Source organism: Vicia villosa, linkage group LG4 (assembly GCF_029867415.1).
Source record: "Vicia villosa cultivar HV-30 ecotype Madison, WI linkage group LG4, Vvil1.0, whole genome shotgun sequence".
NCBI classification, from domain to species: Eukaryota; Viridiplantae; Streptophyta; class Magnoliopsida; order Fabales; family Fabaceae; genus Vicia; species Vicia villosa.
Genome location: NC_081183.1, coordinates 171,211,552 through 171,237,418, shown reverse-complemented (window position 1 = coordinate 171,237,418; position 25,867 = coordinate 171,211,552). Strand labels below are relative to the sequence as shown.

General features: G+C 35.3%; 2 protein-coding genes across 4 annotated transcripts; both read left to right on the top strand.

Annotated features, from left to right (window-relative positions):
* The first annotated feature begins 386 nt into the window (after positions 1–386).
* Positions 387–1,292, top strand: LOC131598317 (uncharacterized protein At4g02000-like). Its single transcript, XM_058870932.1, has one exon. The coding sequence runs from the start codon at positions 387–389 to the stop codon at positions 1,290–1,292; it is 906 nt and encodes a 301-aa protein (XP_058726915.1).
* A 7,904-nt stretch (positions 1,293–9,196) lies between these two features.
* Positions 9,197–14,827, top strand: LOC131595916 (two-component response regulator ORR21). 3 transcript variants are annotated; one of them, XM_058868446.1, is made up of 6 exons: positions 9,197–9,550; positions 10,844–10,996; positions 11,084–11,482; positions 11,620–11,696; positions 12,002–13,123; positions 13,882–14,827. In XM_058868446.1, exons 1-5 carry the CDS (start codon positions 9,382–9,384, stop codon positions 13,118–13,120), a joined length of 1,917 nt encoding a protein of 638 aa, XP_058724429.1. In that variant the 5' UTR covers positions 9,197–9,381; the 3' UTR covers positions 13,121–13,123; positions 13,882–14,827. The 3 variants fall into 3 exon arrangements, with proteins under 3 accessions (XP_058724429.1, XP_058724428.1, XP_058724427.1); XM_058868445.1 differs by having other exon boundaries at positions 13,717–14,827; XM_058868444.1 differs by having other exon boundaries at positions 12,002–14,827.
* The last annotated feature ends 11,040 nt before the right edge of the window (positions 14,828–25,867 follow it).

Here is a 25,867-nt window from a genome sequence, read left to right as displayed (position 1 = left end):
AAAACAAAAAGATTCCTCCCTATTACCCATCTTACGAAATAAATTAAAAATTCTCACACCATCTTTTTACACCGTTAAACTGTTGACCAAATGACTCCAAATACAAAAAAAGGGAAAACTAAATTGGTTGAAAAATGAAGTCCAATAATAAAAATTTTGATTTATAAAATCATTTAAGTTAATTTTATAAAATAAATAGAGATTAAGTAGCAACATAATTGGTTATTTTTTTTAGTAATTAAATTCTATTTTTTTCCTGGCTCTGCTAGGGTTTGTTTTTTCTTCTCCTTTTGAGAAGCCTGTGTTTTTTACTTCTGGTTATAATAATCCAACAGTTTCCGTTTTGCTTAGTCCGATTGGTGTTCTTTCTACATCACAGTTGTTCGATGGCGGCTACGTTTGTGGATCCTAATATGGAGGGTTTGTCGTTACATGATGAAGGAGAGGAGGAAGGATTTTGTTTTGACGTTGAAAGTGAAGAAGGAAGTGTGGAAAATCTGAAGTTCTGTCTAATAGGAAGATTTCTAAGCGATAGACCGATCCACGTAAAATCTATGAAGGCTCGCATGGCGGATATCTGGAGACCAGTCCACCAAGTTACGATCAAGGAAGCTATAGAGGGGCGCTTTCTTTTTCAATTCAATCATAGGTTGGACATGGAAGCAGTGCAGAAGGGCGGGCCGTGGACTTATGATAGTCACCTTTTAATCTTGGATCAGGTGCGATTGGGGGTGCAGATTGAAAATATACCGTTGTATCATGTCGACTTTTGGGTGCAAATCCACAACCTTCCAGCTGGCTTTATGTTAGAGAAAATCGGAGTAACAATGGCGAACTTTATTGGTACTTTTGTTGAATATGATAAGAACAACAACTCTGCTTTCTGGCGACAATACATGCGGATAAGGGTGAAGATTGACGTCCGATTACCGTTAAAAAAGTCCACAAGAGTGAAGAATAAGGGTGGAGATTGGTGCAACGTTATCTTTAAATACGAGAAGCTCAGTCCTTTTTGCTTTGTTTGCGGTGTCCTTGGTCACTCGGAACATAGATGTGCGGTACGATTTGCTATGACTGAGGATACAGGAGTAAGGGGGTGGTCAGCGGAAATCCGGGCTGAAAATAGGAGGATTGTGGGCGGTAACTCTCGTTGGTTGAAAGAAGATGATGGAGGAGAAGTGCAAAAATCTGGTGCTGACCACACTCCACTAGCGCGTGAAACTCAGCCTCCAAGGGGAGAGAGTGGCGCATCTGATTTTTCCAGGGGGAGAATCATTCACATTTACTGCTAGAGACAATCCAATCATTCTCCATAATGAGCATTCATTAGTGGCTAACAGTGGCCAGACAAGCAATCAACAACATTTAATTTCTTCCCAATCCCAATTCAATTCGTTGACCGACAATAATGGTAGCAGCCAACATTTTCCGCCTTGCTTTCCCCTCCAACTCGCGACAGCTAACTTAAACCTTGCAATACCGGACCCACATGCTCCCACTCACATTAAACCAAATGCACTCAACCTTAATTATTCCGATGGATCCCCTGCTTTTACCCAAACAGTTCCCTACACGATATCTCATGCTAATATGTCCCCTATCCAAACAGCCATCAATACCAACCTTATCCCTTCTTCCACTCACCTGGTAGCCCACCATATTAATAACACCACATTTTCGTCCCCCACAATAACTTCCCAAAAATTCCTTCCAGAATCTCATGCAGCCCCTAACCAAAACATGCAGAACCTTAACCCTTTGCTTGGACCCGTCAAAACTAATACTTCCATAAAAAAAAACCACATGCCAAACAACAAACCAACTCAAGCCCGCATCGTAGAGTTAAAGCTACTATCCCTCACTGTCTCTCTGTTGCTCATAACAGTGCTACCAATCCCTCAACCTCATCGAGCAGCACCACTTCCGAAATATTGCAGTTAGAAAAGAAACGTCGAAGGGACGATGTTGTTGAAGAAAAAGCAGCATCTCATAAAGACCAGCAGCATTTTTTATCGGCAAGTCCTGGCAGCCAGGACTGCCGGGAATAATGCGTATCCTTAGTTGGAATTGTCGGGGTTTGAGCAGCCCGAGCGCAATTCCTAACCTGAAAAAATTGGCTCAACAGCACAGGCCCGATGTTATCTTCCTTGCGGAGACTCTGTCAAATTCTCGGAAGTTAGAAAACATCCGGGTCATGCTGAAGTTTGACGCTTGTTTGTCTGTTGATGTTGAAGGAAGAAGTGGCGGGATTGCCGTTCTATGGAAAAATACCGGTAGTTGCAGTATCATTAACTACACAAGAAATTTTGTGAATGTTATTGTCACTGATAAAGACACTAGTGCATGGAGACTTACTTGTTATTACGGTTACCCGGAAAGAAGTCGTAGGAAGTTGGCTTGGGACCTATTACGAGAAATTCGTGACATGTCGAGCTTACCGTGGTGTGTTATTGGAGATTTCAATGATCTCCTTTCCCAGCAGGATAAAAATGGTAGACTCCCCCATCCTAATTGGCTGTGCTCAGGTTTTCGTCAAGCCGTGAGTGATTGTGATCTTTCCGATATTTCACTTGAAGGCTACCAATTCACATGGGTGAAAAGTCGAGGCACTGATCATATGATTGAAGAAAGACTAGACAGGGCTCTTGCTAACTCCGATTGGTTGGTGACTTTTCCACATGCTAAGCTAACTAATCTTATCGCATCGCATTCCGATCATAGCCCTATCCTTCTAGATTGTGATCCGATTCAGCAAGCTAGTAGGAGCTTTAAATTTCGCTTCGAAAACAGTTGGTTACATGAAGATGATATATCAGCGGTGGTTAGTAATGGTTGGCATTGTGAGGGAGAATCTGATGTTATTAAGCGCATTTCACCGTGTGCTGAAAGTCTTGAAAACTGGAGCCGGTATTTGCGGAAAAATAGGAGAGGTGATATGGATCGGTATAGGGCAGTGATGGAGTCTAATAGAGGTGGTGCTGACTCGCACTCGGCAGAGCGCTTTCGTGAGGCTCAGCATAAGTACAACAAAGCTTTGATCAGTGAAGATTTGTATTGGAGACAAAGAGCTAAGATGCACTGGTTAAAAGACGGGGATTTGAATACGAAGTTCTTCCATCTTTCGACGACTGTTAGAAAGAGTTTTAAAAAAATAGTGAGCTTAAATCATGAAGATGGTAGTTTGGTTACTGATCCGCAAGGCTTAGGGGTTATTGCGCAGAATTACTTTGAACATCTTTTTGCTGGCAGTAGCAATAATGACTATGAACAAGTGTTATGTGGTATTCAGCAGCGTGTATCATTGGAAAATAACACTAATTTGACTTCACCTCTTACTAAGAATGAGTTATATGTGGCATTGGCTGAGATGCACCCTGACAAATCTCCTGGGCCCGATGGTTTTAATCCCGGTTTCTATCAACATTTTTGGGAGGTTTGTGGAAATGATATTTTCGAGGCAGCTTCGTCGTGGCTACAGCGCGGCTATTTTCCTGAAGCCATAAATGATACCAATATCTGTTTGATCCCTAAGTGTGCTCACCCTAACAGAATGCAGGACTTTCGGCCAATATCGCTGTGTAATGTCATTTACAAGATTATTGCAAAAGCGTTGGCGAATAGGTTAAAGCCGTTACTAGATAATTGAATCTCGGAGGAGCAATCGGCATTTGTGGAGGGTCGGTCTATTCTACATAACGCCATGATAGCATCTGAAATCATTCATTCCCTCAAGAGAAAGACTCAAGGCAGGAGAGCTCAGTTAGCGCTTAAGATTGATATCAGTAAGGCTTTTGATAGAGTTGATTGGGGCTTCCTAAGATGTATGATGCTGAAGATGGGTTTCTCAGAAAGATGGACACATTGGATGATGATGTGTGTTACGTCAGTTCACTATTCGGTTCTAGTTAACTCGGACTCTGTTGGACCTATTATACCAGGGAGAGGACTCAGGCAAGGAGACCCACTGTCTCCTTATCTTTTTATTCTCATATCAGAAGGTCTCTCAACCCTCATCAAGGGATCTGTAGCGAAAGGAGATATCCATGGTATCCAAATTTGCAGAGGGGCACCTAGTGTGTCCCACCTGCTTTTTGCTGACGACTGTTTTCTTTTTTGCAGGGCTGAAGTGGAGGAAGTTTCTCATCTTATGAGAATTTTGGACATCTATGCAAAAGCCTCCGGACAGGAAATCAATCTTTCCAAATCCGAGGTGTTTTTCAGTCGGAATTTGAGTTTACCTGCCCAAGAGGATCTTGCAAATATCATGGGTGTCCGTCATGTCTTAGGGACAGGCAAGTATTTAGGGTTGCCCTCGATGATAGGGAGGAGTAAGAAGTCTACTTTTGCCTTCATCAAAGACCGTATTTGGCAACGAATTAATTCTTGGAAAGGTCGGTCCTTGTCAAAAGCTGGTAAAGAAGTCATGATTAAATCCGTTCTTCAAGCTATCCCGGCTTACGTGATGAGTATTTTTATTTTTCCCGAAGCGGTGATTAATGATATTGAGAGAATGTTGAACGCCTTTTGGTGGGGTGGAGGTTCCAATAATAAGAGTATCCGTTGGATGGCGTGGGATCGTTTAGCTTGTTCTAAGAAGGTTGGAGGTCTTGGATTTAGAGATTTTAGAGCTTTTAATATGGCTATGGTGGCTAAGCAAGGTTGGTTTATTATGAGTCACCCGCAATCCCTAGTGTCCAGATTCTTCAAAGCAAGGTATTTCCCAAACACATCTTTCTTTGAAGCTAACCTTGGTTCTAATCCGAGTTTTGTTTGGAGAAGTATTTGGAAAGCTAGAGATGTTCTTTTGCTTGGTTGTAGGTGGAGTATAGGTGATGGCAGCCAGATTAAGGTTATGCAGGAACCTTGGATCCGGGGTAAGGTTGATAGGTGTGTTCCGGGTCCTCAACAACAAGGTATCTATAATTTGGTTGTTCAAGATTTGTTGTTACCAAATGCCAAACAGTGGAACATGAGTTTGATTAGAGAGTTGTTTGACTTTTCAGGAGTGGACGCTATTACCTATGTTCCGTCAGTGGAGGATGTTGTTGTTGACCGTTTGGTGTGGAGGGAAGAGAAAGATGGGCATTATAGTGTTCGTTCTGGTTATCGCCTTTGGAAAAGTAGTAAGAAGCCTCCTAGCCAGGATAATATTGAGGTTAATTGGAATGGTTTGTGGTCTATCACTGCTCCCCCACGTGCAAAACACCTTCTTTGGCGGATTTGCTCGGGTTGTTTGCCTTCTCGGGTTCGACTACGACAACACCATGTTCCTTGCCCCACTATGTGTCAATTTTGTGGGGAGGAGGAGGAGGATGATTGGCACTTGTTTTTTGGATGTCCTGAGACTATTGAGTGTTGGAGATCAGCAGGTTTGCATGACACTATAGCACCCTTCCTTCATCATAGTAATGACATTCGATCTCTTATTCTTAATTTATGTAATAGGGAGGATAGGAAGACAGCGGGACGCTTTGCTATGATGATTGAGTTATTGTGGCATAACAGGAATGACTTTATTTGGAATAATGAGAAGGAGAAAGTGTCAAGGCTCGGTTGGTTAGCTTTTCACAAGTGGCAAGAGTGGTGGCTGGCTCAAAATCATAAGGATGGAGAACCGTCTCTTTCTTCCACTCTTTCTTGGAATTCCCCCCCTCCCGGATGGTTTAAATGTAACGTTGATGCGGGTTTCAACCGTACTCAAGGAACTACTAATAGAGGTTGGTGTATCCGAGATAATTTGGGGAATTTTGTCAAAGCAGGTGTCGCTTGGGATGTTGGCTCGTTCTCTATCCTTGAAGCGGAAGCGTTGGCCTTAAAGGAAGCTATTCAAAGTGCTTTAACCCTTCATCTTGACAATGTTATCTTCGAAGGCGATTCTCTTCAAGTTGTCCAAGCTATTCATTCTAATAACATATTTACCATTGAACCATCTTGATATATGGAGACTTTGGACCTATGTTCTTACAGGTAATATCAAGGTGATCCAAAATGTTGGAGTTTATTGATATCAAAGTTGCGATCAATTGTTTGGTTTTGATAATGATTACACTTAATATCCAATGGTATATAGTGAAGTCTATATCTCTTAAAGATAGCTCAAGAGGTCAAAGATGCTCTCAATATCAAGATGTTTTATTAATATATCCTTTTGAAGGCGATCTTCTTCAAATGTCTAGAAAACTCACCTCTAACTTCAAGTCATCTCTTTGAAGTCAGCTTCGCCATCTAACAATGTTTAAGTGAAGACTTCTCATTTAAGATTCTCTAGTGGTTTGGTCTCTGGTGATGGTAATCAACTTGAATACTTATCAAGCATTATCAAGCTAGAATATCCAAGGTTTTTGTATCATAATGATGCCAGGACTTGAAGCTTTGGAGTTTTAAAAGAGAGAAAGTGTGAAGGCTTGTCTGTTCGTGTTTGTTTAAGTGAATAAAGTCTTGTTAATGCCTAAGATTTCTATGGAATTACTAATAAAAGAATCATATAGACGTTTAATGCCTTTGAAGATCCTCTCTTAATTTGTTAAAACCACCTAAAAATGTTTTAAAGGCCTAGATAATTGATTAGTGAAGTGTCTGATCAATTAGAAGCACTTTTTACAAAGAATAATCAATTAGTCCTAGTGTTATTATCAATTATTTCATTTTTAACGCCTATAATCGATACTGCGGAGGTGGTGATGAGATTTTCTAGCATAACTTCATGGATATGTCTTGGTTCTTTCAGCTCAATGTTATGTACGACCGGCTTCCCAACGTCGTTGTGAAATGTTACCTTAAGGTGGACCGGGGAAGTTAGGATATCCAGCTATGCCAAAAAGGACTTTTAATGGAAGCCGCTGATAGAACTCTTACATGGAACTACCAGAAATTAGAGGGATACCTTCCTTTCATATTCTGCTTCTCTGAGCGATGGTGGTAAATATGCCATTCTACAAGGGTGAGTTACAAAAGCATTGAAGGCTATGAGACTTATGTCACCGCAAAGACTAAAATCTAGCTCATGGAGTCCTAGCTGCTTGAGTGTATCGATGTAGAGGACAATACACAAACTCCCATCATCTATGAGGAAACATGCTATTGTATGATCCGCCACGGTAACTGTTATAGCCAGCAGTAGCTCTGCATTTGGGATTCCATCTACCTTCTCGCGGTCTCGAGATCCTAACATCGACATGTCTTTATTTTATGATATGGTATCATTTTTTGCTTGGATGAGGCTCTTCCGTGGTGGATCTCCATCGCACATCGCTTTCACGCGGATCTCATCGATGACTAAGGTTTGAGGTGGTACAAGATCGGGGAATTCAAAGGATTTCTTCAATGCGATGTAGGAGGATATTCTTCTTTTCATTTTATAATGACTTTGGTAGAGATTTGGCTTCTGGATCGAACATGATTTGATCGTGGAATTTCGCGGGAATTAGAAGTCAATTTTCACAGACGACATCACTATTTCGCGCAGGAACTTAAATTGATGTTGATTGACGATGTTAGACTCTTGAGACAATGTTGTTGATTTCTTATACAATGGCGCGGGGTGAACTTACAAGTTAACACTCTAACACCCAAGTCAATTACAAAGTTCAAGATGAGTGACATGAAAAATCGAGATAAATAAAGTGTACCTTGAATATTCTCATGTGTTCATTATATATGTTGGATTACTTTGGTTGTGCTTTCGACTTTTGGGCTGGATATTTAGATCTCACTCGTATTGGGCCTTTGGCCGACACAGAATAATGATGTTGCGGAATCCTTCCAGGAAAGTCAAGGATTATACAATGTGTTTACATGGGGGAAATCATCCACGTAGAATAAATGCCAATACTTAGAAAAAGTAAAATTAGAGTGAAACATACTTGGAGCGATGTTGGGAGGATCTAACATTGGTCGTGGAAAAATATGAAGATATTGAAAGGGATCAGACTTGCCCCCTTAATAAAGAAATATGTAGAACTGAGGTTGTAGCCACAATTTACTTTGAACTAGCCTCAAGTTGGAAAAGTAAAAAAGCACTAAGTCGTCTCTCGTCATAAAAAAATTGAGAATAGAGTGCTTGTCAACACTTTATGTGAAGCTTAATGGTTACTTTATCTTCTAAAAGACTTCTTTATCCCTCATCCTCGATCAATAACCATTTTATGCGACAACACTATTCTCATTCATATTGCCTGAAACATTGTTTTCTAAGAGAGGACCAAACACGTTAAAATGGACTATTACAAGTACACGATAAAATACAAGCAAATATCATGAGATGATGTCCATTAACAACAAAAACTAAATTATAGACTTATTCATTAAACTTCTCCATCTTGACCATTCTCTTCGTTTTTAAAATCAAAATATTTAACATCCATTGAGCTATTACATTATAACTTATAACTACATAGTTTATTTTTCTTCTAAACTATATTTTTTAAACATGTTAGTTACTTTGTACTCCCTCCGTCCCACAATGAGTGATCCATTTGGAATAATTTAGTGTCCCAAAATGAATGACCCATTTCAATTTTCAATAAATTTTTTACAATTCTACCCTCTAATTAATTAAACTTTCACAATTTCCAATACATGATTAGGGTTACTATGATAAAAGTATTATTCTCTCTCTTACTTTTCTACATTTTTCTTAATATGTGTGAAATGGTGGACTGAGTCACTCATTATAGGACAGAGAGAGTAATAATTTATTAGAGATAATTCTTCTAACAAACTCTAAGCCCAACATCTATGTTTAAGAGTTAAGATGATATTTCTTCAATTTTTAAATTGTTTTTCTCTCTAATTCTACAATCCTGAAAGAATCAGCTTTCGTTGCCATGTGTCATCAAATTGTTTTTGGATTTTCGGTTTTTGGTGAACACACAATTATGACACTTTAAAATCGTTTATGGATTTGTTTGTACTCTGTTCACATTATGATAGTTCATATTTGCACGCTTAGAAGAGGAAGTAGTAGTAGTATATGTATACGTATACGTATACATTTACATATACATGTACGATCAGTAAAAACAAATCCGTACGATAAAGAGCAGAGAACTAGTTGTCAAAAAGAGAAAAAATCAGAAAACTAACGCGGGATAAAAAACCTGAACAAAACATCCGAGCCGTTGGATCTTAATTCAACGAACCCGATTCAACACTCCAGATTCCCACATTATCAACTCCATTTTCGAATTTTTCCTTTCCTTTTTCCAACTCCCACTTCTCTTAACTCACATCTTTCTATTGTCAAAAAAAAAAAAAAAAAAACTCACATCTTTCTCCTTCCAAATCAAACCCTCTTTCATTCCTTCATTCATTTCATCTCCACACTTTTACATTTACACAATTGCCCCTACGAAACGACGTCGTTTAATTGAAGAACCAACCATGCCCGCGTCTTTGCAGAAAATGGCGCACTCCAGCACGAGCTCCGGCGGCAACTGCAAAGGCTCCGCCGTTTCTGAGTTTCCGGCCGGGTTAAGAGTTCTCGTCGTTGATGATGACGTCACTACTTTGAAGATTATCGAGCGAATGTCTCTTCGCTGCCATTACCGCGGTTAGTTTTCGTCAACCTGAAGTTTTCTCATTTGTTTTAGTTTCTTCAAATAAATTCGTTGAATTAGTACTGATAAATCAAATTCACGTGTTTTTGTTTTAATTTTAACTGCATCATTGTTGAATTTGGCGAAATCATGTTGTCACTGTCATTTTGTTAGTTAGAGTTCTAATATCTAGTTTTTGCTACAACATGATATTGATAAATCGAATAAGCGAACCAAACCATAGCAAAAGTTCACTATAACGGAACCCAAACGTTTCAATTTACTCAAAACCAAACCGAATCAGAAATTTTGGTTTGGTATACCGTTTCGAAATTCCAAACCTTACCGAACTGTTAGAAGACAATTTCCCGAACCAATCCATTAAACTACTTATGGGATTTTTTATAAATAATTTAAAACTTGTTTTTAGAATTTTCATTTTCAGTTTTGGTTCGGTTCGGTTTATTTATCACATGGCAGTTTGGTTTATTTGTCATATGGTTCGGTTCTAGATTTGTTTGAACAATATGGTTCGATTATTAACCAAATATAACGGTTCGGTTATTTTAACTTCGGTTCGGTTCATAGTTTTTTTTTATAGTCCTAGTAATACGCACAACATAATCCACCAAATAGTATATGCTATATCCTATATTGTATGTTTGAGGCAGATTAGATAATGACATAACATGATGTAAATTATAATTTAGCAGCAAAATCACCCTTATGTCAAGTGTTGGTAGAGGTGGATCAGCTGTGGCAGTGACAATTACAAACTGTGCTGGGTGATAGAGATATTGTTTTAATTAAGGTTATCAAGTTGGCGATGGAAGACGATTTTGAATATATACGGTGACGAATGATCTTAAGTGGCTGGCAATTAGAATGGTAATGGATGCAGAGGGGCAGTGGCTAATGATGCTAGGTGGCAATAGCAACTGTATAGGATATTGAGTGATGATATTGGGAGGCGTCAGCAGGAGGTGATGAGAGGATGCTAGGTTGCATATGGTGTCATTGGGGGAGTGAGGGTAAAGGAAGGTCACCGGTAAGGGTGAAAAAGGAAAAAAATATATACTATTATGTTTATTTCTAATACAAGTCTCCCTTAAGATAAAAGTTACACTAATGAACTCTTAAGTTTGAAATAATATTCGGAGTTTTTTTTCCTCCCAATGCAACAGATATTATAAATTAACTAGATATATATGGTAGATCTAGTTCGGATGCTGCTGATTTGCAAGTCCTGTTAATTTAAATAATATAATTTCTTTTTAATTTGTAATATACTTTTATTTATCCTGCAGTCACAACATGTTCTGAGGCTACTGTTGCTTTGAAAATTCTGCGGGAGAGGAAAGGCTGTTTTGATGTTGTGCTGAGTGATGTTCATATGCCAGACATGGATGGCTATAAACTCCTTGAACATGTTGGATTGGAAATGGATCTTCCTGTTATTAGTAAGCAACAATCTCTTGTTTGTAGAGTTACTCTAGTGTACATGTAATGTGTAATACTGAAAACTGGTTTTGTTCTGCATATTGCAGTGATGTCTGTTGATGATAGGACAAGTACTGTCATGAAGGGAATTAGACACGGGGCTTGTGATTATTTTATTAAGCCTGTAAGGTTGGAAGAACTAAGGAATATATGGCAGCATGTTGCCAGGAAATTTTTGAACGAAAACAAGGAACATGATAATTCTGGCAGCGTAGAAGATAATGACCGCAATGCACGAGGGAATGATGATAATGATAATGATAATACTTCTGTTGCTGGTACAACAAAAGGAATAGTTAAAGAGCAAAAAAAGAGGAGCAATTTAAAATATGAAGATGTTGAATTGGAGAATGATGATCTATCTACATCTAAGAAGCCTCGTGTAGTATGGTCAGTAGAACTGCATCAACAATTTGTCAGTGCTGTGAATCAACTAGGGCTAGACAGTAAGAATTTCCAACTTTTTTCTTTCTATTTCTTTTGCTTTTGTATTGAATGACTAGAGCCGTCTTTTGAATGAAGTAATCATAAAGTATTTTAAGCATTTATTGCTTATTAGTTGTTTCTTATCCTCGTGTTTCAGAGGCTGTACCAAAGAGAATACTTGAATTGATGAATGTCACTGGTTTGACGAGAGAAAATGTTGCAAGTCATTTGCAGGTATTAGTCCAATTTGTGGAGTCATTACTTACAACCTTCCTTTAGAACCGTTTTCATTTTTTGATTTACAATAACTTAACATGCAACTGACCTAATCAGTTACACTGACTTTATGCTATTAGTCTTTTATCTCCTTCAATTTTCATATATATTATGTGCTATGTTTCATATGTTTGGACTTCAGGATACCTCTATTTTGATTATTATTGCAAGCTGAGGCATTAGATTGTTGATTAATGAACTTATGTTTTGTAGTGCCTAACTGTAGTTAACTTACCATTGGGAATTGACATATCTATTGGCAGAAATTTAGACTTTATTTGAAGCGATTAAGTGGAGTCGCACAACAACAAAATGGGATGCTAAACAGAGTTACTGGGACTATAGAATCCAAGCTAGCTGCTACGGGAAGATATGACATAGAAACTTTGGTAGCGTCTGGCCAAATTTCCCCTGAAACACTTGCAGCTCTTCGTGCTGGGCTCTTAGGTCACCCGGTAACTAACATAATGCCTACTTTGGACCAGACTGCAATAGTACATGCATCTGTTCACGGGCCAAAACATTCTTGTGCTGATGATCCTACTGAAGCATATGGTCCGCCTCATGTAAACTTCCCTTCCAACAGTGTCAATAATTTCCCTCACTCCATCTTTAAAGTAGATGATTCATCATCCAGATTTGGAGCATGGCCGCCATCTAATACACTTGGTTCAGTCTCAAGGGGGAGGTTAGGCATTCAGAACAATAACATAGTGATTGATATATTGCAGCACCAACAAAGGCATCAGCATCAGCAGAAACAACAGCATTTGCCGACTCATGATCAAAATCGATCAATCAATGTGCAACCATCTTGCTTGGTTGTTCCTGCTCAATCTTCTGACACTTTCCAGGCAGTAAATAGTGTTGCTTCTGTCAACAAGGATTGTAGTTTTGACAGAAATGCCATTATTGATTATAGTCAATTGTCACAAAAATCAAATAATTCATCAAGTACATCTCAATATCCTGGCGGAAACACCAAAGCTACCTCTATTTCTCCTCTAATGCCCTCTTTTTCAGTAGGCTCCAGCAATAACAATATTCAGAATCAGAACTCAACTTCAACATCTGGTGCTGCAAGACCTTTGCCTAGCCATCTGCCAGTGACGTTTAGACAAGTTCCATATGATATTAAATCCAGTGATTCACTTGATCAATTATGTCTTAGAAATCTTGGATTTGTTGGCAAAGCTAACTGCATACCAAATTTTAAAAATAAAATTGAGTCATCTGCAAGTGATTTTAGTCATAGGAAAGTATTCATGGCTAGCAATGGTAACACAGTGAAGGAAGAACCAGATTTGATCAGATATCCAAATGTGAGCCACCCAGTTCTACAGAGTTATCCATCTCATGACCATTCAAGTGCATTCACATAATAGGTAACTTCAACAATTCATCTACCATAATTATTTTGTATAAGATGATGAATCTGTTATACTATTTGGTCAGTGAATGGAACACTTTATATTAGTTGGGCATAATGTAAGTAGAATGATGGCTTTAATTTTGTCTCGAAATTTCTTGAATGGCAATGAAGAGGCTATTTAACTACGTTAATCTAAACCATTAACCGTGTATCCTATTTCTCTGCATAAGTCGTGTACACAAATAGATTGAACTTCTAGACCAGCCTTCCCATCAAATAGTATCTTATATGAAAATGCTTGGAAATGGTTGGTTACTGAGATACACACATGTCTATTGTCTTTGGTATTTTCTAAACAGAGGTAGATTAATAGAAGTCATAATAAATAGACACCTGATTTAATCTTTTGAAGCTTGTTAAAGCCACAGTGAGGAGGGTGGCGGGTAATATTTGGCAAGTACTCCATGTATTATGGACATTATGATGCTATTTGGTCAGCCAGCGCCACCTTGTAGAAAAGGCTTTGATAGCTGTAACTTGTACCAAATGTTTTTATTTTTGAAAATATGCTAATTAAATACTAACAGGTGTTTTTTCTTGGAAAAGGTTACTACTTAGTACTTACTACTAGTTGAAGATATTGCAGCATGATTTTTGCATTTATATTGGCTGTGAACTTGTGCCTGAATTTTTGTTTGCATCATGTTGAATTGGAGAAGAGACGTCCTTTCCTCTAAAGGTACATATTGTTGTTTTCTCCTTAATTGTTAGGAAAACAGTTGCTGAAGTTCTTTTGTGTTGTCTGCACTATTGTTAGCTGCATTCTAGACTCCAATGATGACTCTAACTCTGTATAAAGGTTAGTATTTATGAATTTTAGTTTAATCCTCAGTAGCTGCACATGTATATTGGAATGCTATGTAATTATAAACTAGTTTGCAGGGAAATAAAGTTTTTAATCAGATTTCAACTGATTAAATTATTGGCTACATGCCGGGAAATTAATAAATTTAGGGCTTCTTTGCTTTTATATATAATTTTGATAGACAGATAACAGTGGTTAGTTTGCTATGAGGAAGAGGAAATATTAGTGGCGGGGATTGAACCTTGGATCTCCTACATAGAACACTTTGTTTGTAATGTAAAACGAGCTGTATGTCACATTAACTATGAAGTCCTTAGGATTGTTACTTATGCTTATTAAGATTTAGGATCAATTACAGTTTTTGTGACTGTTAGTTGGAAGACAATAGGAATAGGACTGTGTTTCAGCCATAATGAAAGAACCAAAGGTGGTTGGTTTATTTAATTGCTGAAAGCTAGTCTTGAAAGAAGTTTGCATCTACATTACATTTGATATGCCTAGGGTTGGAGGCTGCCAAGAATCTGATAGATGTTAGGCATTATGAGAGGAGGATGAATGGTTGTATATCATACGGTGTCGGATGCAGTGTTAGGTTTTTGTGTCTAAATAACACCTCATTTGTTTAAGACTATCTGTGGGCATTCTTCCACAGCTTCTTATTCTGGCCTTGCAAATTGCCCAGACTATGGCAAACCTCTACTGAGAGGTAGATTCAGCCCTTGTGTGAAACATAAAGTATCTTTGAATTCAATTTGCTGCTGTTACAGATGGATCAAATGCCTTAAATTCTGAGCATTCCAAACTACCTTTGCATGATCACAAGTGAATAAAAATTTACGAAAAGTTTTCAAAGCCATGAGAACATTAAAAGCAAGAGAATTAATCACAAAACAGACACCTCTTAGATCAAGTATGTCCCCATATCAGTGCCCGACATCTGACATGTGTCAAACAATTTGGACAATTTTAATAAAAACATTATTTTTACAATGACCAATAACCAATATGAGTAACAGTTACGCTTAAAAGTAGTTTCTTATTATTTCAAAACCAATAACCAATAATTTTACATGCATGTCATTATGTTGGTAACCATATGATTTATTTATACTTCAATATATATTTCTCTAACCTTTCATTTTTCTACAAGCTTAGAAGGGTTTTATATCATGTGGGTGTTGTTATAATGAACTATTTTGACATATAAATGCAATGTGCTTAAGTAAAGTTGATTCAAAGTGGATTTCAAACAATGATGATTAGGGGGAGTTAAGATTCTCTCCATTTCTTAAAAGAAATAGAGAATACAAGTACTAATGTTTTCATAAAATACATGTTAAATTATATAAAATATATGTCACACATTTCAATAATATATGCATTTCACTCGATTAGGGGTGTTCATGGGTGCGGGTCGACCCACGAACCCGCTAATCCAAACCGAACCAACTCATAAATTATTCGAACCCGTTCATTTACGGGTATACCCAACCCAACCCGCAACAATCCATATAGTTTTTTTCGGATATCGGGTTTGAGTTCTGCAACTCGCAAACCCGGTGACCCAACCCATTGATGTTACATTAGTAATTTCTTATTTTTTATTATTACTTTAAATAAAAATATAAATTACTATCTCAATACTATCCATAATTTTTTCAAAAAAAACTTTATTCTCTACCAATAATACTACTAAATCAATGAGTTTACGTAATTTTAAGATTAAATGTTGTTTCTTATTTTCTTTTGTATCATTTCCAACTTACATATTTTATAAAAATAACGTGTCTTGTGGAATGTTATACTATTATCTAGTGTTAGGTCATGTTGAAGAATATAATTAGATACTACATGATGTGCTTCATCCATTGTGTGTTAAAAATGAGTATAAATGTATTGAATTATGTTACAATATTTTAAAATTGAAAAAAATTATTATTTTTTAATTTGAAACACAACCCATGAATCCAACCCAATCCAACCCATAAATAAACGGGTTGGTTCGGGTTGGTTTTGATAATGAAATTGCGGGTTGGACGAAAAACCCAATCCATTAAAGTTTGAATGGGTTGGATAACGGGTTAGGCCAAATCTGGTCCAACCCAACCCATATACACTTCTAATGACGATGGATGGTTGTGCAAAATTAGAAATCAATTGAATGACTGTAGCTAAATATTTATAAAGGTATTAAAATCAAATTAAAAAAAAGGTGTTGTTCACTTCACCTATGTGGTGATGACGCACCCTATGAAAACTCTATAATGCCATTTGTATCATTCAGATTTCAAAATTTGGACGTGTCTATTATACAACAAATCAGTTAATGAAACTCCCATTTTTGTAAAAAAAGGGTCCGAATTAGTCTTGCCTGCGTATTTCCCGTGTTTTGTTACAATGCCTTTTACATCTTTTGATCACATATAAGTTTTTAAACTACTTCAGAACCGGCAGACTTGAGGCACTTAACATGATGGTGATATATTTGGGAGCTGACTTGGGAAAACCCGACAGGAAATAGATGACACCAGAGGATGTCATGCTAGATTTTCATTTCTGGTGGATCTGTAATAGTGGGAATGAAAGGTATCGTCAACAGTGTGCAAGAGCCTGTAAGTTACCTCGTCCTCCAATTAAAGGCTTCATTAAGCTTTTAGTATAGGTATATCAAACAGTCGGCCCCCCAGTTACACTCCCCCACTGTATCCAAATCCATGAAGTACCGAAGGTATGTTACATCCACGTAGTTAGCACTTTTGTCCACAAAAAGGGACGTGCAAACCAAGAACATTAAGTAACACCTCAAAGCACACTGACGGTGATACTAAACAAAGAAGTCGTCGCCCTCAGTCTCGGAATCAGCTCTCGCAACTAGGTTGTCGTGATAAAGGTCATTCAAGAATGAGAACTTCGCATGTGCCCCAATAGTCGAGGAACACTGCTCAACTGCCTTTTCTAGTTTAGCACCCAAATAGTCAACCATCCACTCAATGGCAACATCACGAGTGATGCAGGGTGATTAAGGAACCTCCCTCGGATAGGAAGGTGTGGCGAGCAGGCGACGTCATCCAAAGTGATTGTCATCTCTCCAACCAGAAAGTGGAAAGATGGTGTCTCCTTGTGCCATCTCTCTACGAATGTCCCCTTGCATTTCGTGGCTAGTGGTGTTATAATCGGAACAACAAAGTCTAGAAAGCTTGGATGCAAAAATGGCCTCCCTGAACTAATTCGCATTAGGATGATGCAGAGTGAATATTTTACGAGCGTGGTTCAGGGACTTTAGTATCGTCTGCTCTTATAAAGATAAATATTAATATCGCGATGGAGGTGTAATTAAAAAAGTAAAAGTGTAATAAATAATATATTTGTCCAATGGAAACATGTCGGGTGACATGATCGGAGTAATATATCAAGAGGGAGGTGTCAGAGGACCCTTATGGATAAATCAGGGTAACATGCACGGGTTTCGGAACATGAACCTCCTTGAGTGTAGGAACATGAACCACCTCTAGTGCCTCCTTATTATCCCTATATGAGGATGCGCGGGATAGACGACTCTTGGGAGTTCCTCATGCGGTACCCGACCGCGTTCTCGACCCCTCGTAGCCTGCTTAGCTATGTCACGCCGAGCGAAAGTAGTTTGGATTGGCCTGTCGAGTTTAAATATGTTCGGGTTGTCAACCATGTTTTTGAGAAAAAAGTAATCACTAGTCAAAGAGAAGGAATAAGAAGAGCAAATAAAAAATAAACAACCCATGCATCATTTTGCAAGTGCATCTCCAAAACCCCTCAGAGATGTTTTCAGTGATGCACTTCCAAAAACACATGCGACGACCATTTTTTAACTTCACCTTCAATCACCAAAAAACTTCATTTTTGTCACCAAACAGCCACATTATAAAATAATACTTCAACCTATTAACTCTAAATGATTCTAAATAACTTATTATAAACATGCAAAGTAGATAAAAGGAATTTTGAAAAACTTACACAAATTTAGAGTTTTGAGAGTTGTTGATATTAGGAGTTTAAATGAGTTTCCGCTTGTTGGAATGAGTAGAAATCAGTTGAGAGTTGTTGAAAGTTGAGATTTTAGGGGGTTTGGGTATTTTGAGAGTTTGTGTTTGAAAAGAGACAAAAATGAGGAGTTTCTGTCGTGGGTTTAATCTATATACCCTAATTCGGAGATACATCTTCGATACACTTCTGATTTTGAAAAAAAAGTGTTTTGGTGATGCATCTCCGAAAAAAACCCCTAAAAGAATAAATTGTAGTGCGTTCGGAGATGAATTTTCAAAATAAAATATTAAAGAGAAAATTTCGTCAGAGATTTTTAAGGGGTCCATAAAAGATTTCCTATAAATCATTAGTATAACTCTCGTCTGTACATTGCCAACAAAGTTCTTATGAGATCTAGTGTATTATTTTTGAAAATCTACATTATTGCGTTTAATATTTTTTATTAGGAAAAACAATTTTTTTTCAAAAATTGAGAAATATAAATCAGGTAGTTGGTTTAAGTTGTTATATGTGAAAGTTGAGTAGGGATCCTCTACTGCTTTATGGTTTAGTCATCCTTCCATTTTGCAATCTAAAAGGTGGATAGATCACACAGAAAAGCAATAGCTCGTGATTAGATAAATAAAAAAAAGTGAATGAATGGCTAGAATTGGAGCAGAAGGAAAACATGAGAGAAAGGGGAGGAGAGGATCCATATCCTCGAAAGTCCTTGGTTCAAAATTCAAATTTGCCAATAGATACCGGTCTTCAATTTTGTTATTGGTGTTTGTAATTAAATTGATAGAATACAATGTTGAAACTTCTGTCCTCTTTGATACAACGGAATAACACTACTATTGAGACAATATAAAGTGTTAATCTTTTTTTTGAATCAAATAACAACTTTATTAATGGATTCAAAAATTGTTACACCCACGTGATCCTAAGGATCCAACAAGCCAATCTACAAGAAAAACAACATAACAAACCTAAGGCAATACAATTCTACTTAGAGAAGCTCTAAGCTTAGGCTTTGCCCAACATTTGTATACCGTGGCATCAATTATCTTCGAGACAACTTCTTTATGGAATGTTTTATCCCCAAAACAAGTTTGGTTCCAAAACCTGCAACACTCATAAACTGTTTCCGTAAACGCACATCGAAGAATATTCATTTTACTCCCTTTCTTGTTGCACAAGCTAATAATCCTGAGCAATTCCTTCTTCCATTCTCTCGGTTGATGCGAGACTTCCAACCATCTAACAATACTTTCCCAGATTTGTTTCATCTCAGCACACCCAAACAATAGGAGATCTTGAGTTTCCACATTCCTGCAAAATACATAATCCGTGTTAGCTAACATTCCCAGCCTATGCAACCTCGCTTTCATGGACAGCCTCACATGACAAGCCATCCACATCACTTGAATAGCTCTAGGCCTTGCAACATTTCCAAACATTATCTTTTTCCAAGGCATATCGTGACCCAAATCCCTAAGCAGCCTATACACCTTTCGTGTATTATACTGCTGCTGATTCATTATCCTATGCCAATCTTGAACATTGTTCACCTTCGATCTCAGGTTTAGCATGTACTTCATAATCCATGATGTTGACTGTTTCACATTGACAGTCAGGATATCCGCCCCCTTCAAGTAGTAGCTATGGATCCACTGTATCCACAGGCTATCAGCCTTCTTATGCAAGTTTCATAAATTCTTCAGCATACTAGCTTTGTTCCAGTCTTGCAGCTCAATAATATTGATCCCACCCTTGTTACGAGGCTTACAAACCTGATGCCACGAAATAGGAGACTTTCGGGTAATCACATCTGATCCTGCCCACATAAAAGACCTGCACGTTGCTTCAATCTTCTGAATAATCTGCTTGGGAATTGGAATGCACTGCAACAAAAAGTTACTAACGGTAAAAAGCACATTGTTAATCAATTGAATCCTACCTGCCATACTCAGTAAATGGACACTCCAATGACGAATTCTACTCACAATAGAATCCACTAGAGCCATACAATTATTAATACTAAGGTCTTTTTGTTAATCTTTATTCATTATGTTTATATAATTTTTCAAAGTTTTAAATATATTTAAGAAATTCCTCTCACAAATTATTTAATGGTTTGTTTAAAAAAAATAGTTATTTTTTTGTTCATATATTTAAATTAAAATTTTACAAAAATTTAAAATCATTTGATATAAGGTCTTTTTGTTTTAACTTTAAAAAACTTTTTTTTGTATTTTTAAAAATAATTTAATAAAATAATTTTTAAAATATTAAAAATAATTTTAAATTCACTTTTTATAAATTAAAAGACTAATTTTGACATCAAGTAACAAAAATATACATTATTGAAGATTAAAACATAGTCAAAATAAAAATTACTCAAAAAATATATTTTAAAAATGATTTTTTTTTTTAAAAACTAAAAATAACTTCAAATATAAGTAATTTTTTTAAATTTTAATATTCAAACAAAAATTATGGTAAAAGAATGAAATACCAAAATGACATTTTAATAAAAACTATTTAACCAATTTTTTAAAATAAAAATATATAACACTATAAAAAAAATTTAAAAATGAAATAATCAGCCTCATAATTGAATCATGCATTTCCTAAATGTTATATACATTATATTTTTTTCCTACGATAATTTCAATTTATATAAAAATTTGTTGTGACTTTATTTTATTTTATTTTATTGTTTTTTGCATTTTTTCCAGCCTAATTTTATCATCGTTCAACATTGTTACCACCTTTATGAAATTAGAATTTTAACTTTGTCTTTTAATGAAAGATTAATACTACTAATGAAATAAAAATAATAGTGAAAAGTTGATAACTTTTATGAAAAGCTAATAATGAAATGAAAATAATAGCGAAGATTTTTTTTTAATAATCAATTTTTAAAATAAAATACAAAACTAACTCATATTTTAAAAAAATTATCTCAATAATTACGTTTGGAGTGTTTTACACGTTGGCGTCATTCCACATGGCGTCTCCTATTTATTTTTAAATTTTTTCAGTTATATGTAGATTTACCTGCGATTTAATGTTATCTGCGGATTTATTTGCAAATTTACCTGCAGAATACTTTAATGTTTGATCTGCTAATAAATTTACAGGTAATTGAAAAAAATTTCAAAAATATAAAAGGCGTGGAATAACGTCAACATGTAAAACACCGCAAACATAGTTACTGGGAATATTTAAAATATGAATTAATTATATATATATATATATATATATATATATATATATATATATATATATATATATATATATATATATATATATATATATATATATATATATATTAAAAGTTGGTTATTAAAAAAAATCTTCAATAATAGCAAAAGGTTGATAAAAACATGGAATTCTGATGAACGACAAAATTCAATGAAACCCTTACTATACTAAAATGATCAATTGAGAAAAATGAAAAGACAAACTAGACTCACCAATGTATTCAAGTGACATTTGATAGAGATTATGATTTTAGGATTAGCTTCTTTTGTAACTCCATATAGGTGCAAAAAAACTTAATATTTAATTTAATAAACATAACATTACTTTTACATTATAAAGTGATAAAAAAAAAAACTTAATTGTTTACTACATGCAACAAAAATGGCTGAAGTTTTTATCTTTGTTAGTACTATGATCCTCCTATTTTTCCTATCTTTTGTTGTATGTGATGGTAAGTTATTTCTCTCTCTTTTTTTTTTTTTTTTTTTTAATTTTACATTTTATTAGATTTAATATTTTTTATCGCTACGTATGTTAATTAGAGTTTATTTTAGTCTCTTAATTTAAAAAATGTTTATATTAACTCTTTAAAACTATCATATTAATTATTTTTTGTTTAATTAGCGGCAAATTTAACAAATAATTTTTTTTTATCGCTAATCAAATGAAAATGATTAACATATTACATGTTAAATAATTAAGTGATCAATATGAATTTTTTTAAGTTAAGAGATTAATATTGAATTTTATTTTAATTAATAGACCAAAATGAATTCCAATATCAACACACATGCCAAAAAAGATATTTAACCTTTTTTTATACTTTATACTCATTTTTTATTCTCTCTTTGTAATACTTTTTAACATTGCAGCATTTTATGTATGTTTTAAATACCAAGATTGTCCAAATGCGTTGTGCGGTATTCTTCAAGCTAAGAAGTGCAGTTGGTTTATTTGTTCATGTGAAGATTATAACTAACAGTGAGCTTAAATGTTATGATTATTACTACTTTAAAATTTGAAATAACATTTAAAAATAAACAAAATTTTCTTCCTAATGTGACAATTAAAAAGGAACCTTGTGTGTTATGCCAACCATCTCTATATTTGAATTTGGTATTTTGAGAGTAAAATGATTAGAGGATGAAATATTATGATCCTATATGGCTATGCTTTTTGATCATCAAAAGATTAGCTACCAGACGGTATTGTATCAGATGATCAAGAAGACTTTTTTTGGTGTAATGTTGGCCATATCATAAGATTAAATTATTGTCTTTAGGCTATAAGATTTAATAATGTCTTTCTAGATTTATCTGTAGAGGATTTGGTACCACAATATGTTAAGCTCGTTTAATCTAATGTTTAGAGGGAATCTTCAAAACAAGTTCTCACTTCCCTAGCATAAATTTCTGATAATGTTTCTAATAAATTTCTTGAAATAAACATTAAAGGATAAAATTGTTATCACTTATTTTTAGAATATATATATATATATATATATATATATATATATATATATATATATATATATATATATATATATATATATATATATATATATATATATATATATATATATATATATATATATATATATATATATATAAAGACGACTCAAGTGAAACATTTCGTTATAATGAGAATAATTCAAATTTCAATGGATTAAAATTGTTTTCCTTTCCATAGCCCTCTTTATTTGAATTTATATGATTTTCATCAAACTGATTTTATATTATATTTTAAAAGATAAATATCTGATTTTAAGTCTTTTAGAAATAATGATAATCAATTGAAAGAAATTTTAAAAATATAATATTTTATTTATTAAATAATAGATAAATATTACTAGTCAATAATTAAAAGTAACTATATATTAATTCAAAAATATTTACTGTTAATATTATTAAATATTTTTTTCTTTCAAATATAAATATATCATATTTTATCCCATATAATATAATATTAACAAAATTATAAGACATGTGCTCTGGAGATTTCCGGTGGGATATGAGATTTCGACGTTTCGATTTTGTTTCTCCCTTCATTTTTTCGGTGCATTTTTGGCTTGAAGCTGGTTTAAACTCCTTTCCACCCTCGTGTGCAAAATCTTTGCTTGAAGCTTGAAGACTAATTGCTCCAAGTTTCTTGTGGAAAGGAGACTAAACGTTTTGATCCATCATTTGGAAGGAAGACTCACTACTTCTCTCCTTGTTTACTGTTTGGTTGGAAGTTAGCCACAAACTTCATATTCCTTGTATAAAGGGGTTCGAGAGTTCAACCAACTAAAAGCTCTTACGTTTTATTGAATACTCTCTAGATTAAATCTTGATGACAAGATTTAGTCTTCTTGACTAAACATGTATAATTCCTGATGTCTTTTCTCTTCCCTTAACTTTTACTTTCTGCAATTTAATTTTTTTTTATCACTAAAATATTCTAAAATGTTTTTTAACTCTAAAATTAATTCTAAAAGTTTTTCAAAATCAAATTTTTCTGAAACACACAATTCACCCCTCTCTTGTGTGTGAAGTGACATGTCCAACAAGTCCCTTAGATTGTAGGTCTTTTTAATGTGTGGTGAGTTCCAGCCTTGATTTATTTTATTAATGCTAGTATATTTTACTATTATCTTTTTTATAATTGTTTGACACTTTTAGTGTGTTTATATAACTATGTGTATATTTGATTTATTTTGGTCGGTTGGGCATTACCGAGAAGTTGAGACAAGTGAGAAAATTAGCCAACCGGGAATTAAATTGAACAAATAGAGTTGTTAGGAGATGTTTATGTTCATGAGTGTTGGTTTGATAAATATGTGATTAGATTTGGGATAGGTTGATGATTTAAGTGATGAATCAGTGGTTAATGGATGTAATAAACCTTGTATGAAATATATGTGATGTTTTCCTTGCAACTTGGATGGTTTTGGGTTGAAATCGGAGCTTTGGAAGAGCTCCAAAGGTGAAAACCCCGTGATTATGGTTTTTAGTGTTTTAGGCGTCTGCGCTTAGCGAGCTAAAGCTGCACCTAGCCAGCTAGAACCACACTTAGCAAACAATGACAATGTTTGGTGTTTTCGGATCAATTTTTCGAGTTATTTCCAATTCCAACGACCGTTGGTTGCTCTTTTGTTGTGTTTGATGAGTTGTGTGAATACTATATGGAGGTATGAGTATGTGTTGATGAATACTTGTATGATTTTATATTGATGAGTTATGTTTACATATCATACTTGTTATGTTGAGATGGTGGCCTTATAATGGGTGATGTTGACGGTTCAAAGAGGAAGTAGTGGTGATTATGGTGCATGTTTGTTGTTGTTGTTGCATATCATACATAATGTATGTCAGTGATAGTTTTGCGGACCTCGATCCAACGACGAGTCTTTGGTTCAGAAGAGGGAACAAGTGATGAATCCAGGTTTGAGGGGGAACCATTGGGGAATGGGAAAAATCAGTAACATAACTCTGATGTCCAAAATTTGCGTCACATGCATTGAAGTGGAAGTGTTGATCATATTGTATACATATTAGCGTCGTGAATTGATTATTGTTGTTATGTATGAGTTATATGTTTAATGATTGGATTGAATATGCTACCCTTGCTATATTTTGCACTGCTAACATATTTTGAGTGTATTCTCACCCCTGTTTGCTTTGTTTGGGGTATCTGTACTCACTTGAGGTACAAATAATCAGGTAAAAGAGTACCTGTTACTTGAGCTGGAGCATGACGTTGAGGCCTCTTCATTTATTTATTGTTTTTCGTGTTATCTAGTTTTGTCGATGCTTTGATATGTAACATTGGGTCTGGGACATTTTATCATTGTTTTGAGTTTCTATTTGAATTATTTAATTAATTAAGTATTTTGTGTTATTAAGACAAATTAAAGTATGACTGACATTTGAGTTATGATGTTATTTCATATTAATATGTTGGTTGAAGTTATATGTTGTGTACATGTAACACCGATGCTTATAAAATTATGTGTTTATCTTTTATAAACAACGAGTCGTGATTTCAGGGTGTTACAGCGGGTCCCTCAGCTTGGTCACCTTTTTAATGAAAGGTGAGTCCCTCAGTTAAAAGGAGGCATTTTTAATTTGATGCGAGTCCCTCAGATGAAGGCAACATTTTTAATGTGAGGTGAGTCCTTCAGCTGAAGAAGACTTTTTTAATGTGAGACAAGTCCTTCCTTTTGTTTGCATAAGCCCCCTAATTGAGGGATGAGTCATCTCCCCTTGCCAGATGTCTTATGATTAGCTAACATTTCATATGAGAATGTTAATCTTTTAGATGGTCACACTTACTTTTATTTTATGTAACTAATAATGGCTTGTTTTAGAGACCTTAAACTCTAGTGCCATGTGTTAGAAGCGTGTTGTGATTTTCAAAATTATGGGGGAGTCTAAAAGGACACTTATAGTTTAACTCCCTTATGAAAGTTCATCCTTCCACTTTATTGCTCTATTTTTCTCACATGACTTTTGCAATCTCATTTGGACTGCACAACGCTTCTACGCCCCTGATTCTTTGTTCACAACCCTCTTCTAGGTATGAATTTTGTTTTCTCTCCCCTACTTCTGTAATGAGTGGGTTTATGAAGAAATGTGCAAAATA

Coding starts and splice junctions, on each gene's coding strand:
- LOC131595916 (XM_058868446.1), top strand. CDS start 9,382: ATGCCCGCGTCTTTGCAGAAAATGGCGCACTCCAGCACGAGCTCCGGC. Junction 11,483..11,619: donor GAATCAACTAGGGCTAGACA/GTAAGAATTTCC, acceptor CTCGTGTTTCAG/AGGCTGTACCAAAGAGAATA. Junction 11,697..12,001: donor ATGTTGCAAGTCATTTGCAG/GTATTAGTCCAA, acceptor ATCTATTGGCAG/AAATTTAGACTTTATTTGAA.
- LOC131598317 (XM_058870932.1), top strand. CDS start 387: ATGGCGGCTACGTTTGTGGATCCTAATATGGAGGGTTTGTCGTTACAT.